This window comes from Lissotriton helveticus, chromosome 3_1, assembly GCF_964261635.1.
Source record: "Lissotriton helveticus chromosome 3_1, aLisHel1.1, whole genome shotgun sequence".
NCBI classification, from domain to species: domain Eukaryota; kingdom Metazoa; phylum Chordata; class Amphibia; order Caudata; family Salamandridae; genus Lissotriton; species Lissotriton helveticus.
The window spans coordinates 1,088,931,872-1,088,949,565 of record NC_136061.1 but is presented as its reverse complement, the minus strand read 5'-3'; the positions used below and the strand labels follow the sequence as shown (position 1 = coordinate 1,088,949,565).

Here is a 17,694-nt window from a genome sequence, read left to right as displayed (position 1 = left end):
CGACTTCTGGAGCTGGTTGCAGGCTCGGAGGGAGACGCTCTCTCTCTCATTCCGGCAGTGCGAGCCTCTGCTTCAGCTCGTATCACGGCCCATATTGCCAAGGGTGTGACAGTACTGGGGCCAGAGTGCAGAGCTGCACTTTTTGTTACACCATACCCTTGTTGGGGGCAACTGTTGACAGAGGCTGACTGCGAGTTAGAAGGTGTGGCGGAGAGAGTGTATTACGCAATATTTTATTTCTGCATAAGAGTACCTGATGGTCGTATTACACATTGCATTATTTCTGCATAACGAAGTACCTGATTAGTGTATTATTCATTGCATTATTCTCGCATAACAAACCACCTGATCAGTGTATAACGCATGGCATTATTTCTGCATAATGAACTACCTGATTGTCGTATGAAGCATTGCATGGTTTCTGCATAAGGAACTTCCTGATTAGCGTATTACGCATTGCATTATTCCTGCATAACGTACTACCTGATTAGTGTAATACGCATTGCCTTATTTCTGCATAACGAAGTACCTGCTAGTTGTATTACGCATTTAATTATTCGTACATTGCAAAGTGCCTGATTGTTGTGTTACGCATTTGGATTATTTTTACATTGCAAAAGTGCCTAATTCTAGCATTATGAACTGCATAACATGGTATTAGGATTACAGTGGAATGTTTAGAAGTGCTCATTAATATCGCCAGAACTTACAAGGGCTGGCTGGCCTAACAACCGACCTGGAAGAATATTACAAATACAAATATGTTGGAATTATATCATGTAGTCTCATCGTATATCATTTTATATAAATGTATTCTTGTTTTTATTAAACTTGTCTGGAGTTCATTTGTGGGGTCATCATTGGGTTACTGAGAGCTTGGTTGCAAATACTTTACACACTTGCCTTGAAGATAAGCCTGGCTGCTCGTGCCAAGCTACTGACGGGATAACTGGGGGCTATCTGAGAAGGTGTCCTTCCTTTCCCTGATGTGGAAGCAAGGGTCCCTATTTGGCCTTAGGTACCTACATCAGCCAACTAGCGACCCCCAGGTCTAACACTTACCCAAACTCTTATTGTGATTGGATGCACCTAAAAATATTGCCAAACAACCATTGTATCCAGCAAATATAACCTGGAATAGAAAGACAAATCCTGTTTCAATCTTTATAGTACAATTGTTAGGTCATGCTCTAAATAAACTCCTATCTGTAAATCTCAACCAGTACATCCAGTAGCAAATCATGCCATAAAATTATTGTAGAAGTACTTAAATCCACTCATATGTAGAATAAAATCCAAAACAGAGATAACTATCTGTTCTTGATACTGCCCCGCTTATGTTACACATTTTTCAGAATCAGTTGCTTCAACCTTATATTTACCATACAACATTTAGGCACACAATATGTCACAGTTCAGTTCAAACCACAATCATGTGATGTTTCATAACATTGTGACTCAAACCCCAAATATTACATGACAAATATCAGTGCTATAATTACAGCTTATAATTCAATGCAAGTTCCTCCCAGGTGCTAGGCGAAGACTCTGGCAACATATCTGAGGCATTCAAGTGAATATTAAAGTCTTCTCTATCATAATAATCAGCTCACATACATATATTTAAATATTCCATGCCAATGTCAGCCTATATTATATGCGTACAATTCTCCAAAAACGTATATTTATTGTTAAAGCATCCCATAATATAGGCGCTACAGTAATAACATATTTCAAAACAAAGCTCCTACAGCGTGACAAGAGCTCGGGCATACATATTCACTAATTACATCCGTAAAAAGTATTCACGTAAAATACTTTGTCTTCAATATCATAATAATTGGCTCACATACAAACTTTCAAATGCTCAACATCAGTTTGTACCTTTTAACAAACATAATTTAGCACATCCATGGCCCAAAGCTTAGCTAGAAAAACTGCAACTGTTGGTGTTTGTGACCTGCGTCATCTTGGAGCATCTATTTGTTCTCACATCTAGAAGACGGACCACAGCTCTTATAGAGTGGAGATCACAGTTACAAAAAACATTACGTAAACACTGTGTGGTAATCTTTCACCATTCCTTCTTATATTTTTCGTAAAGAATATATTACAGAGCAAACTACGCATCATTTTACAACATCTTAAATTATCTCATAGTATCCTATAACCATATCACAAATGAACTCTGTCTAGCTTTGCCACAGCAAACAGCATTCCACACAAGCTCCATCTTAAGATCATTTCCAATTCTCATTTAGCAGATATCATGCCTTTATGTGGTGCAAATATTTGTCATTGTGCATGTAAGTGCCATCTTAAAATAACTAGTAGCATCCTTCAACCATATTATAAATGGGTTCTATCATATCATAAGAAAGTCAATTTTACACTGCAGCCCATACATGTAATCATCCCTCAGTGGACTGCCTGTTGGAGTGGCCAGTTGTGTACCCCCTAGGCTGCCTTGCTGCATCTGTAAGGACTGCTTTGCTAGCTGGAACCTTCCTTGAGCCCTGTTTCATCAATTGAACCCAAGACTACCAGAGTGACTCCACAGGCAAGTTTGCTGGCCTCCTGTTCAGAGCCACATAAAAGGCTCCCCCATCTCAAATCCAAACCTGGACCCAGCCAGAGTGGAGAGTCCTGAACCCCCAAGTGCTGCCCATCCCGGCTTAGACCCTTTGATGTGGGGTTAAAGGTGCTCAAATAGCCAAAATCCAAAACTTGACACTTAGAAAATGTACCAACCTGCTTGTCAATCCGCCAATGGTTTAGCTTTGCGACAGCTCCTGCCACGTTCTTCTCAGCAGAAGCAAATCCTGTTCAGCCGGACCTCAGCAAATGGGGTATCTGGCCTCCTGAAACTCTCATTGACTACAGCTGCATCCTTCTGAAGATTTCCAACTTCCAAAAAATAGACCACGCCTGAACGTAGAAATCTTCATGCGACTTCATCTTGTCGCTCTCTGATGATGACACTCTCCCCTCAGCCACTCCTTGCACCCCAGCCCTGCATAATTTTACCTTCTTCAAAATATTTCTTCAAAATTTCTCATAAGTCTGAAGGTAAGTGCCGGCCGGACCAAATCTACTTCTTGTCTCAAGCAAGATGTCAGAAGTTGGCACTTTGATATTTCAGGTGCTGGATTTTACTAAAATCTTTTAAAATTCTTATCTCTGGTTCTACTAATTGGATTTTTGTTGCTTTGAGGTCAAGTAATTTATTACTATTTTTTAAATAAATACATTACACATTGCCTCTAATTTCAGCCTGACTGCTTCTGTGCCACGCTACCAGAGGGTTAAGCATAGGTTAATTTAGTGACTTTGGTGTTTCACCCTGACACGGGTGAACCCCATTTAACCAACAACCTATTTTCTCACAGTGCTTGATTCCCAAGAGGTTCCTCCCCAGGTTCAGGACCCTTGGCTGGGATTAGTTGAGATCCTACTGTGAAATTTTGAAGATTTTAACTCTGCGTATCGTACTTTGAGAAGGTAACACTTTCAGCTGGATTAACCTGGTCCCTGTGCCCGGCCAGCACTCCCTTATGGCCGGCCTGAATTTGTGACTTTGTTCCAGTCTAGTATGACCAGATACCCACACTTAATATCTTCTTCTTCTTTGTGCCATTTTTACTTAAACCTTTACAACTGCATACCTATAGTTCTAATGATTTGATTTTTACCATTTTGTTCTCATTTTATTTATTTATTTTTACGCTATTTTCTAAATTGGTGTAGGATAGCTCTTGTGCTTTTTTGTCACTTTATTACTGTTTGTGCATTGCATACATACATACTTAACACAGTGCGTCTAAGTAAAGCCTGGCTGATTTTGTGCCAAGGTATCAGAAAGTTAAGTACAGGTTAATTTAGTGTCTTATGTCGTGTGTGCCCCTGTTTTAGATGCAAATGTTGACTAATCTATTTTTATCATTGATTGTTAGTCATCAAACTGTTTTTTTAAACGTTTTATGTATGTATTTTATATTTTATATTTAATTATGTACATGTTTTTAGTGGCTTTGTCAACTTTATATGGTTTTGAATTACAGAATTAAGTATTTATGACTGACTGACTGACCTTTGAGAATGGTTTTCACCCTCTCACCCAAAAACCCATTTTTTTCGACTATGCCAGACAGGTTCTCTATCTATTTGGATGAGGGTCTGGTTAAATGCTGTTAGAAGGAGATGGGTGCATTTGGAGGGTTCTGTAAGTTGTTGGTACCAATAGATGTGCCAGATGCATGACTGGCACCCACAGGTGTGGCTGGGACCCTATCGGCCAGGGTCCAAAAGAGGTGCAGAATCTCATTTTGCCACCTGATGTTCAAAATGCAACTTTCTGTCTGAATTTCTTGAAGGCAAGGTGTCAGAAACTGGGATGTTGGTTGACTGGGGTGTGAGCATTGGTCAAGCAGCAACTACAATCCCGGTTGGGGTAAAGCACAAGCAAACGGCAAATTAACCTGTTCTCAACCTCTTGGTAGCTTGGCACAGAGCAGTCAGACTTAACTCAGAGGCAATGTGTAAAGTATTTGAGCAACACTTCAAACAGTAACAAAGTGATAACACCACAAAAAAGATGCCACACCTGATAAGACAAATAGAGCAAAATCTATATCTATACTACTATAATAAAGGAAGAACTTTCAGCCTTTGAGGTGGGTAAACTCGGGAACCACAGCGCCAATCCACACACCCGATACACCGTTGGAATCGTCAGGGTGTGTAGATGGTAATAGGCTATATAAATAAATAAATAAACGTTATTTAAAAAATGCAAAGTAAAAAAAATAGTAGTCCCTTCGAAGTAGCGCCGGCTGCGACGTGCGTGCTCACGTCAGGACCGCGGGGAGGAACGGCGTCCAGGAGCGCGACGAGGAGCGGCGGACATGGCGCGGGGGAGGAGGGGTGACGTGAGGAGCAGCAGACAGGCCATCGGCGGTGCGAGCAGCGGACAGGCGGGAGGAGGGCGGCTCAGGTAAGGGGACCCATGTCGGGGCAGGCGGGGGTCGGGACAGGTGGGGGTCGGGACAGGTGGGGGTCGGGGCAGGTGGGGGACAGGCCGGGCGGGGGCCCGGGCTGCTGCACAATGTCGGGGCGGGCGTGGGTCGGGGAAGCCTGCTGCACCCAGACAAGGTCGGGACGGGCTGCTAGTGTAATAATAAAACAAGACCAACACAACAAACATCCAATCACTAGAACCGCAGTTATGAATTTTTAAAGAAAAACTGTAAAGTAGCACCTAAAAGCATAAAGTGCAAAACTCAGCTCTAGTTGCATTGAGCCAGGTCAAAGTCACAAGTTTAGGCTGACTGGGATGGAGCGCAGGACTGATACAGTGCCAAATTAGTCCCGCTACAGGTTTATCTTCTCAACTTCTGTACTAAGAGTCCCGTTCGCATTGGAGAGATTTGGGAGGAGCAAGGAGGGCGTCAGGGAAGGCTGATGGGATGGCGCGAAGAGCAGGCTTGGAGACGTGAACACATGGGCTGTTGCTTCGCATTGGCAGTCCCCGTGAGTGGTCAATGCTGCAGTGTGAAGAGACGGGCTGGCGATGGCTTCCGCTGATTTTCAGTGTGAGCAGCATGGTCCCAGTCTGAATGACCCCATTCATAGTCGTGAAGAGCCCAAAAGCTTGATTTAAGAGCCTGTGAGCCACTCTAAAACATGTTTAGAGTGCTACTTAAGTTGGTGGCACAATCAGTGCTGCATGCTCAGTAGTAGTATTTAATTTACAGGCCGTGGGCACATGTAATTGTTAGAAATGTGGGTCTCTAGTTGGAAATGGTTTGCACCCTTGTCCAGGTAGGGACCCTTGCTTCTAGTCAAGGTAAGGGAGTTATGTCCTTAGACAACCCATGCTTACCCCCTTGCTAGCATGGCACGAGTAGATAGGTTTATCACAGAGGCAATGTGTAAAGCATTTGTTCACACATACAGAAGCACAGTGGAAACACTACAAATGGACACCATATCAGTTTAGAACAGTAGGTAATCTTTATCTAAACCAAACAAGACCAAAACGATAAAAACCCAACACACAAAAATCAAAATATGCACTTTGCAAGAATAACCTAAAAAATGCAGTTCCTTAAAGTCGGTAGCTCTGTCCAGGGTTACAGCGGTGGTGAAAATAACCAAACCCAACTGTTTTGGTCGACCACGTCAGTGTGGACTGGCGCCAGTAAATAAAGAATGAAGTGACTGATACCGTTAAAAGTACTAGCCATGCAAATTCGTGCATTTTCTGTTACATGTAGCAGTTTTGAAATTTTCAGTCAAAGGTGTTTTGATAAAATGGAACACTGGAATTATTGCAGTGCATTTTTAATACCGATGCATCATACATACCATAATATTCCCAGCTAGCGACAGGAGCCACTGCCATTCCACATTTAAATAGTCCACTTCCGGATCCTAGAACCATTGAGGTCACATATCCTCCATATGACTAAAATAAAAAAAGGTATTTATATTTCACAAAATAAAACACTGACAGATAGCAATTAATTATTACTTTAAACATGTTCTTAAAGATACACTGCGGCAATGAAAGAACACATAAAAGCAGTGCTGGTTAATTTAAAAACACTCTATAACCATGGACTACATTTGTCTGGTCCAGTGTGCACAAAGCAATATGCTTTTGTTCCATTCTTTTGTTCTTTATTTATGAATGTATTTATTCTTATACGCATGTTCGTATTTTAGATTAGTATAAAACAGAAATTTCAGAGAGCTGTTGGTACGACTGTATCATTAGATTGAGATTATTCCCATACTTTTTTACATTTGTACATTTATTCACATTACATCCTTATGCCTTTTCACATCCTCTTTCTTTGTGTCTCTCTGTCTGTCTGCCTGCCTCTCTGTCGGTTTCTGAATAAATTAATGTATTCTATTTTATAGTGCGGGGCTTACACGTAGAAAAAGTGCATTTGGGGGAAAGAATTTAAATGGTTTAATATAGCATTTTCCTGAAGCCTGGGAGCGGACCTAGTGGCAGATGACCTATTCCCCGTTAGGGCCCTTTTTCCTTCGGGTTGCGCCACATCACATGTACTGGGCCTGGGGGAGATGTTGGATATTAAAAAAGAATGGACATGCTCTGGATGGTAGCAGAGTAGTTTGTTATTGCGATCATTTGTAGCCTTTTGTTGTCATTGTGGTTAGTTCATTGTTAGAGAGATTCTGTCCCGTGACATTTGCCTGGTTGCTAGTCTTGTCTCAGTGTTCTAGGTTGCTGGGAGCTGGGATTTTCGGTTTTGTGAGTAAGGAATTGTGTTGTCAGATTAAACATAATGCTCAGTCCTCGTTCACTGAGAGGTACTGAGAGTGATTGGAGGGAGCATGCCTCAGAGAAGGCTAAAGGAATGGGGGGAGGGAGAGTATGCCTAACCTCGTGCCAATCTACGCATAAATGATACATTTGCAGTTGATGGTGGCTCCTACACATGTTGCTTTGGAGCACAGAGTAAATGGTTGGCCTTTGATGATTAACAGGTCTCGGGGTGATGAGGGACAAAGATGCGTCCATTGTGAAGGCTTTTCCTATGCTTCATTCTCAGGAAATCCTTGCATCATGTCAGTTGGGCTTGTTTTCAGACCTAGTATTGATAGTTCATGTTCATAACGCACAGATAGAGCTGGGCATCATAAACACGAGTTGCAGAGTAGGGTATGTTCCCCTGAAGTCTTTAGTGTGGAGTGGGCTAGTGCTAGATACTGAAAAATACTGTCACCAGGGGATCTTATGGATTACCACATGGCTTCACAGGAGTGTGAGCTAAAGAGGCACAGTCTGGGTAATTGAAAATGGCCTGATAGGAAATAGATGGAAGGTGAAGAAAGAGTAAAAACATCTACTACCTCAGAGCGGTGATGGAGTAGGACTTCATCATCTATGTTGTGGTACACAACTAGAGTGAAAAGTACTATCAGTTTCTTCATGATGGATCTGAGGATGGTTGTTTTGGGGAAATCCCTTGAGTAAAATACACAATTATATAGGATCAAGAATGGTAGGTTTGACACAGCTAGCCATAAGCATAAAAGCATAAGGCTTCTAAATGAGTTTTTAGGGTACAGGGAGGCCAGCACTGTGCTTGTAATTTGGTGAGACACAGGTGTTCTCTTGAAAATGGTGGCAAATCTTACTCAATCAGAGGCCACATGGTTCTAGTTTGCATAACTGAGTACCTCATTCAACGCATGTTTTAGATTTGCTCTCTGTTAAACCTAGTCCCCCATTTATAATGGGATACACCAGTTAGTACTAGCAGAATGCAACGAAAAAAAATCAAAAACTAGATGAGCTACTCACATATAGAACTGGCAAACCTGGAATCTCTGAAATGTGAATTATGGCTTTGCATGTACATCTCAGTTTGAGTTGAAAGAAAGTCTTCCTTAAGACTACAAATATATTAGATACTAAAACTATGAATAAAAGTAGTGGTTAGATAGCAGTGTTAAGAGCATTTTCGCAGTGAGAGATAGGAAATGAGCCAGTAAACAAATGAGCTAGTGCGTTATGAGGGAGAGGGTAATTCCATAGCACCCTAATCAGTTCTGTTTCCAAGTGCACTAACTTCCATATAGAGAAGGCGTAATGTAATAAACATGGATCAGCGAAATAAGACATTGAATCAAGCAAAAAATGAGACCCTTATCTTACTGCAGCTTTTTAGCCCAATTCCGCCTTCAAGGGGAGACAAACTTTCTACAAAGTCAGAAAGGATCAGAATAGACACTCTTCCTATGGATGGAGTTTTGGGCACTTGTTGCTCATGGGATAGGAGTATGTTTGAAGCACCCCAAAATAACACAGACATTCTTTTTGAAGAACTTACATATAAGTGACAGTGTCCTGGATCTTCATATGAGTTCACCATTTAATCACTTGTATGAGCACCTTACGTATTTATTTTTGTTTGATGATATTCATCGATTGCGAAATGTTGCTGTTTTAATGAATTGTATTCATTTGATGTTTCAATTATGGAATTTTCTTTTAATGATGGCGTATTATTACGTTTTGCAATGTTGTTTCTTTATTTTTTATGGCCTGTCCCGCCGAATAAAGGATTACTGAACTGAACTAAGTTCTCCATTTGGCAACAAAATGCCTGAGTTTAGTAATATATATATATATATAATTTCTCATTAACAGATGACTGGTTTGTCCTTGGCTCAAAACATAATATTAGGATGTGTATCCGAAAGATACATGTTACACTCAAGTTTAATATTATACACGAGGTGGTAAAATCATAGAGAATACTAATAGGAATCAGTTTTCTTTCTGAAACGATTAACAGCATCGATTATAAGAGAGGTAAAATTAAAGTAGATGTGGGGTCAACAGTAATAAAAGTCATGAGGGCAGAATTATATCATCTGGATGTGCATAAAAAAATAGAGGGCAAAGGATTTCCTGTACCAAAGGAAGGAGAGCCTGTGGGGATGTTCTATTGAGATACCCTGCAGTGGCACTGGAAAGGTACAGAGGATGCCACCTCTCACCCAAGCGCGCAGACCGCCGGATGGTGGCGTCCATCTTTCACTGGATTCTGAATATAAAGTGATCAGTGGTGAAAGAGCATGCTGAGTAAGATGCCCGAGGTACCGATTCCCAGACAGACAGTGTCGGACTACCAGAGATGACTTTAGAAGATGTCTACAGATAAAGAGGTCCGAGGTCTGTGAGTATCCAGCAGGAGTTACCATCATCTCCTACGATGGTGCTGGGACTTTTGACCCATACTTTTTGGGTCAAACCCGTGTGTAGTGCTCATCTCCCATTTACTGGATGTCCCAGCATTGGCTTTCTGAGGCAATCACTATTTAGTTGTAGTTTTTAGTTTACTTTGGGTCAAGTTTTTACATTTGTTGACTATATTGCAATATTGCACTAATGGGCAAACCAAAGAGAGTGGCACTCCAGACCCTCTTGGTTCCTTATCTGAACTGGTGAAGTCTGCAGTGCCCAAAGAGTAGTTAGGAATCGTGCCCCATGCTTGGTGTGCACCCTGTTGACAATCCTGTCAGATCATGTGAGGTATGTGTGAATTATGATGTCATCACTGGAGAATATGCACAAGAAATCCTTGTTGACAGAAGAATGTTTGCATTTGAGGTGTTTCTTATTAGATAATAAGAACCAGCAGCGGCCGGTGCAGGTAAGAGCGGTGGGGCCGGGTGGGGGTGGGGGGGATTTTGAAAGACGACGAGCAAAAATGTATTATTTCTTTATTTTTCATGGTCATCTGTCGATTCCACACCCCCATCCCCAACCCGGCCCCACCGCTCTTAACTGCACGTGCTGCACCTGATAAAAACTACTGTGGAAAAGTGGGTTACCAAGATAGGGAGAACATTAAAAAACACGAATGGACGGTTTGGCTAAAACTAAGCATTTTAGGTCATCAGTTTAAAAGGCTTGAAAATCAGAGGTCAAAGACTGTGGGGATATTGATTAGCATGAGACGGTAGGAGCTACCAACCTTAGGGGGGACATTGAGTATTTATAACAAAGTAATCCTAGAAACTCCAGCAAACCCTATTAGTCTAGGGCAGGCATTTCCCTTCCCACCAAGGAATCTAAATGTTGAAATGAAAGCTAAATCACAGTAATTTTTTTTTAAATATATTTTTTTTATTTTAACAGTAAGACAAGAGTAGGCATTACAAACATCAGGCGTCAAACAATACAAAGCGGGAAAGAGACAGGCGGGGGATTATGCATACAGGAATCATCATAAGGAACTCACGTTGAATCACGACTATACACAACAATTAGGAGAAATAAACAGTCTAAGATACGATCGAAAACAACCCCGCCACATCCTTCCCCATACGCAACGATACAGGATAATTAAGGCTAGTATAGACACCCGGGCAAGAAAGGATCCGTGAAGAATAAACAGCCCACTTCTCGTAAAAGGAAAAAAGGAAGGACAAAAGGGCCATAGAACAAAACAAAGGAAATACAAAAAACCCTTCCCCTAACCCCCCACCCTACACCCCTGCAATGGCTACGGCCTAACCCACTAGCAGCGTGTCTGTCGCCCAAGAGCTACCCTAAAAGAAGGGAAAGAGAGAAAAAGTGGAGGAGGAGAAACCAAACACACTCCCGGTCTCCCGTGCCCCCCGCCAACAGCGACCACCCCAAACGCAAGAAAGCCAACATTTCAGCAAAATATTCAAACCAGTCGGGGGAGTATAGTCAATGGCCACCCAACTCCCGTTACTCTATAGGCACAACCCCGGCTTTGCTGAAAACTATAATATCGGATCGAAGCAGTAAAATTCATCCCTGGCCAGTACGATCTTCCTTAAGAGTCCCCTTCCCTCGAGCCGCCATCTTGAGAAAAAAGGCAAAGCGTCCACAAGAGTTCTCGGCAATGCAGTAGAGTCGAGTACAGGATAAATGTTCACGAATAAGACAATGAAATGCCTCCAGGGACAGAACATGTCCCAAAAAGTCACTGAGGAACTTGTTATCATACTGGAGACCGCCCATAGATGTAGCATGAGGAAGCAGAATCGAACAGGAGACGCTGGCATTAAACACAGGCTTGAGGGTTGGTGATTCGAAACCGCCAGGGCTCAGGAAAGGCGGTAGCGGCACAGGGACCTCGAATCCAGACATTCGATGCCCCACTGGCACTACAGCCCGCGGAGAACTCAGCAGAGGGTCGACCTCCGGTTCCAGGATACCGTCCACTTTCACGATCAGTGTCCGGAACACAGCGCTAGTACGTAAATGGAGCGCCTCAATGGCGGCCATGACGGCCCGCAGCGATGGCGTGCCTTCCATCCACTCCGTCCCCTCCCAGTAGGCGGCAGAGCCGGATATGAACCCCGGAGGCCGGCTACTCCGGGGTAACAGGCCACGCAAGTCAAATGTCAAACAGTGGGCGCTCCTCGTATAGCAGAACACACCTTTGCCGTCAGCGAGGGCCCCGTCCCCTCGGCCCCGGGAGGTCAGCAAGGTCTTCGGGCACCAGACCCCCACCACGGCATCCGGTGGAACACGTTGGTGTGTCCTCGGTGTAGATCGATCACAGGACCGTCACCAAAAAGCAGCAATTCACGGCACACTTCGGGAGACCGGGCTCAGTCCAGGTCATCACGGCCGTTGTTGATCACTTCCAGACCGGATAGGTTAGAAATCGAGGTCCCGGCTTCCACACGATGTTAGGCCGAAAATGGAGACACGGCATATCTTCGCCGACCGATGAGGTAGAAAACTCGGGATTGCACCGGTAGAAGCAGCAAAACTTCATAAACAAGGGGATCAGGTGTGAAGTCAGGATTGAAGGCAGGATATTCGAGCTGCTGGCGGAGGTCGGCGGAGCCGGGAGCTTACGCGGCCATCTTGGTTGCTAGCGTAGCTCCTCCTCCCCTAAATCACAGTAATGATTGTGCTTCGTGACGCCGGGAAGCAAAAATAATTATTGACAGTTGTGGATACGATGAAATAACTGATTTTTTTCAAGGCCATGTGTTGCAGAAGACACAAATCAGTGTGTGAGTTTTGGAATGTTGTGAGGAGAAATAGTACTCATTCAAGGTTTCATTTGCTAGTCAGCAGGTGGAATAGGTGCTTATACTACTGGTATTGCACAGGGATAAACCAGATATGAATGGCCATGGAGAGGCCCCTGTAAATGTGGCAATATGTTGTGAAACCCTGTTGAAATATAATACGTAAAATGAATGAGTGATGTTTTGCTGGTGTGCCATCAGTGGGCTCCAGAAGGTAGTATCAGTGTTTATGAAGCTGTAGGAATGTGACTGTTAAACATTAAGCCAGCAGAATGTTTGAAAAGAAGGAGATGAGATCATAGCTGGAAAACTGAGGACTGCTTTTTTAAATGATGGCTCACAAGCTAGTGAGTTGAGTAATATTTTCGGGGCCTAGATAGTTAATTGACTGAAAAAAAGGAGAAGGTTTTGTTTTTCAGCGTTTTGCCAACTTTCCACATCACAGATTTTTGATAAACTGTGATAGCCACAATTTAATTTACCTCAAGGCCACTGAATTCTGGGACAACTTGATCACTTAAAAAAATGTGTCTGATAAAAATATCAGTTAAATAAATATGTACGAGTATCAAAGACAGGGAAACTGTAAAGTTCTCTCAAGTTTCCTTTATGACTGCCCAAGGAAAGAATGTCTCCTCTCATACCCATGGTGCCACCTTGTGTTTAATATACACAGTAAAGGTGTCAAGTGTATAATTAAAAGGAGGAAAACCCACAAAGGCAGAAACAACCTCCTTGCCATCTCTGATAGTTCTTGATTGAATAGCAGCACAGCATCAAACTTTTCAAGTATTAGGACAGAGAGGAGAACCCAGCAAGGATCTTCTAGAAAGAAGGAATGCAAATGTAATCTAGCTGCAGAAAAATTGGAGCAAAAATTGAGGACAAATATAGTATCAAGGTATGATGAATACTATGGAATATAAAGGAATAATTAAAGAAATTGGGTGCAATTCTTCCATTTCTTGACTATTTCTATTTAAATATTATCTAAACTGGAAGTAGCATCACAGGAAAAAGATCAATACCATCTTGGTTTGGGAACCTTAGGCAACAAGCTGTAGAAAAGCCATCACTTTGAAAAGACCATAAATAAGGCTAGCCATGCCTACCTCTTAAGGAGTTCGGCTGGGCGTTGGAATGAGAAGAAGGCTGTGGAACACTCCTCTCGGTAACTATGGCCGCAGAAAGGCTGCCAAAGTGTGGGTGCCAAAGACATGTAACCCAGCAAGGCATCTAGAGAAGTACCGCCTCACCTGGTGGTAGGTACAAAACTTCGTCGAAGACTACCCCTCCATAAGTAAGTAAGCAGTACAGATGTACCACTGAGGCACAGAATCTTCCTTAACTTTGAAAATATGTACAGATTTTGTGAGAAATAATCTATAAGCAGAGAGAAACAAAAGAAATAGATGGAAAGCTTTTTCTCATTGTGTAGAATGACACAGAGGCAGTGAGTCCTTTCTCAATACGACCGCAACTGCCTGCCCACTAAACAAAAAACAATGCCAAGATCTCGCCTCCCTCTTCACTGAAAAAATTGACAAAATCATCCTCGATATTAATTCAAACACCTCCGCAAACGGCCCACAAGAGGTTATGTCCCCTTGGTCGGCCAAAATAAACACCTTAGAACACTGGCCCCCTATAACCTTGGAATCACTTAGGTCCACCCTCAAGACCATCAAATCAGGCTCCCCCCGTGATCCATTACCCGTTAGTGTCTTGAAACAAATTGACGTCCCATCCCTGACCATTATCGCCGATACTCTAAACTCTTCCCTTCAACTCTCCACAGTCCCTTCACTCTGGAAACACGCTATGGTCAGTCCACTTCTGTAAAAACCCACAGCCAACCCCGAAATACTAGCCAATTACCGACCCATATCTCTTCTCCCAGCCTTTTCAAAACTTCTGGAAAGACACATTCACTCCGCCCTCACACTTTTCACTGAAGAAAATTCCCTCCTTCACCCGTCACAGTCCGGTTTTAGAGCTGGCTTCTCCACCGAAACCGCTCTACTGGGAGTAACCAAAACCATCAGGAAACTCCTAGATGAGGGTCAAACAGTCGCACTCATTCTGTTAGACCTGAGTGCGGCTTTTGACACCATTTCACATAACAAACGTCTGGCCACACTTGGTAGAAATGGTATCCGGGGTGGCGCACTACAATGGATCAAGTCTTTTCTGACACACAGGACGTTTCAGATCACATCCTCCCTCACCTGTTCTGATATGTTCAGTGCCCCACATGGAGTACCACAGGGCTCCATCCTGAGCCCACTGTTCTTTAACCTCTACCTCAGACCCCTGGCTGATTTAGCAGACAGGTCAGGACTCACCCTCATGACCTATGCAGATGACTCTCAGATCATCTTCTCACTGTCAGAGTCCATCCCCTCAGCTCCATCCCTTCTCAGACAGGGGCTCCAAAATATCTTCAGCTGGATGTCCACCAACCATCTGAAGTTAAACGGAGACAAAACAGAGATCCTTCTTCTGGGGAAAAATAAAGACCTGTGGAACTCCTCCCACTGGCCCTCTGAGTTAGGTAACCTTCCTACACCTGCCACCCATGTAAGAAACCTGGGGGTTACCATCGACAACGCCCTATCCATGAAACAACAGGCCAACAAAGTAGTAGGCCTCTGTTTCACCATTATGAAGTGGCTAAAAAACAATCCTATGGATGCTGCCCCCTGCAACCCAAAAGACCGTAGTCAATGCACTCATAACATCTCGTCTTGACTACGGCAACATTCTTTAACTGGGCTCAAATCAGGCTGTCATTAAACGGCTGCAACTTGTCCAAAATTCAGCTGCAAGACTCTTATGCAAAATCCCGAAAACTGCCAGTGTGTCGAAGCACCTGAAGGACCTGCATTGGCTCAGGGTGGAAAACCGCATTAGGTTCAAAGCTCTGAGCTATATGTTCAGGATAAAAACCGGTATAGCACCGACATACCTGCAAGCACTAGCTACTTTGTGGCTCTCAGGTTCAGACTGGTGAGAATGGGAGGGAGATCCTTCTCTGTCCTAGGGCCCACTCTCTGGAATACACTCCCCCCTCACATTCGCAAAGAAGAAAACTATGCCAGGTTTAGGAAGAACAGAAAGACCTGGCTTTTCCTGAAATAACCCTACTGAGGCGCCTTGACGCCCATTGGGCTAAGTATGCGCATGATAAGACCTACATCATTCATACTGACTAAGCTCATCCCATACATACCCCTGTTCAGTGACATGTCGTTGGCGCCGGGAAACCCTTTTTGGGTAGCTGCGCGCCATATAAGTGTAAAAAATAAATAAAATAAATAAATACTATTATTATTATTATTATTGGGACATTTGTAAAGCGCTGCGTTACACGCACCGGCGTGTCCGCGCGCTGATAGTGAGAGAGGCAGTAAACAGGGAGCACAGTAGCTTAATCATAATTTACTTCACATAGAGGTGGGTTTTTAATTTCGCTCGAAACCTCGCTTCTTCAGGTTCCAGACGCAGATCCACTGGAAGTTTATTCCAGTGGTTTGCCACTAGACACCTGTAAGATCTGCCTCCCATGCGCGCTTTCTTCACCCTGGGGACCCTAAGCAAACCCCCATCGGCGGATCTGAGCGCTCGAGTGGGTATATAAACTTCGACCAGTTTCCTCAGTGGTCGAGGAGCCCTATCATGCAGGATACGGTGACACGTGCAGAGGGCTTTATATTCAACTCTGCGCCTCACCGGAAGCCAATGTAGCTTCTGCAGTGCCGCCTTCGAAGGCGCCCTTTTGGGCAGCCTGAGGATCAGACGAGCTGCCGCATTTTGCAGCACTTGGAGGCGAGCCATGCTTTTCTCTGGCACCCCCAGGTAAAGCAAATTCCCGTAATCCATCCTGGCGGTTACCAAAGCATGTACCAGGGTTTGGCGAGCTTCCATCGGCAGTAGGTCCAGGACTTTCCTCAATCTTTTCAGTACCCCAAAACATACTCCAACCACACGGTTGATCTGGGGCCCGAAAGTGAGACCTGCATCGAACCATACCCCTAGATTTTTTGCCTCCTGACAAGGGGTAGGGGTTGGTCCTAAACAGGGTGGCCACCATGCCGATGACCAAGCAGACTGGGCTCTCCCCACCACCAGCACCTCTGTCTTGCTGCCATTGAGTTTCAAACAGTTGATGGCCATCCAGTCGGCAAGTTCTTTCATGCACGACCGGAAGCCATCTGCAGCATGACAGGGTGCGTGCGACAGGGAGATGACCAATTGCGTATCATCGGCATATGATACTAATTGGAGACCATAGTTCTCCACAATGGAGGCTACCGGCGCTACATATAAATTAAAAAGGGTTGGACTCAGGGACGAGCCCTGAGGCACGTCCTGGCCCAAAGGTACCCACTTTGAATAGCAGTCGCCTTGCCTCACTTGAAAGCTTCTTCCCGTGAGGAAGGCCTGGATCCACCTCAGCGCGGTATTGGTGATGCCCCCTCTGTTCAGACACTGTAGCAAGGTGGTATGTGCTACAGTGTCGAACGCCGCGCTGAGGTCTAACAGGATCAATGCCATCGTTTGCCCCTTATCTACATGACTGGAAGAAAATTGAAGAGCTAAAGGTGCAGCAGCCAGAGATAGAACATGAAGACACTTTTGAAAGAAAGGAGGAAGTTAGTAAGTGAAAATAGGACTATCCATGGGGGTTACTGATGCACTCAGTGTCAACATATTCAAGGGGAAGTGGGTATCAAGAAAGAAAAAACCGAATCCCTAAGAAAACAGAAAGGTGAAACAAAAGGATTTGAGCACTGAGGGCATAGGCAAAGCGAGCATAATGAGACGAAGCAGGTGCAAACATGTAGGAGAAGGAAGAATCACAAAGGGCAGAAACACAGGAGTTTAGGTCAGGGCTAGAAAGAAGTCAATCATTGACCATTTGGGTGACTTGGATGAACAAGAAAAGACAGTCACCCAATATACATTCACAAAAAAATAATTGCGGGAAAGGCCCTCGAATACTACCTTCGAACTGGAATTTCGAAATTCATTTTTGAATGCAAATCACACAAGCTGCTAGATTGTTCAGTAAAGTGCTGTAAAATGTCCAGTGAATACAATTTCCAATGAATTACATTTATT

At 43.7% G+C, this 17,694-nt stretch overlaps 1 protein-coding gene across 1 annotated transcript in view; it reads right to left on the bottom strand.

Annotated features, from left to right (window-relative positions):
- Positions 1–17,694, bottom strand: part of FAP (fibroblast activation protein alpha) — a 662,945-nt gene that overhangs the window by 76,535 nt on the left and 568,716 nt on the right. The window contains exon 22 of the mRNA XM_078681652.1: positions 6,367–6,466. Coding sequence (XP_078537778.1) covers positions 6,367–6,466 — 100 coding nt within the window. The remainder of the gene's footprint in view (positions 1–6,366; positions 6,467–17,694) is intronic.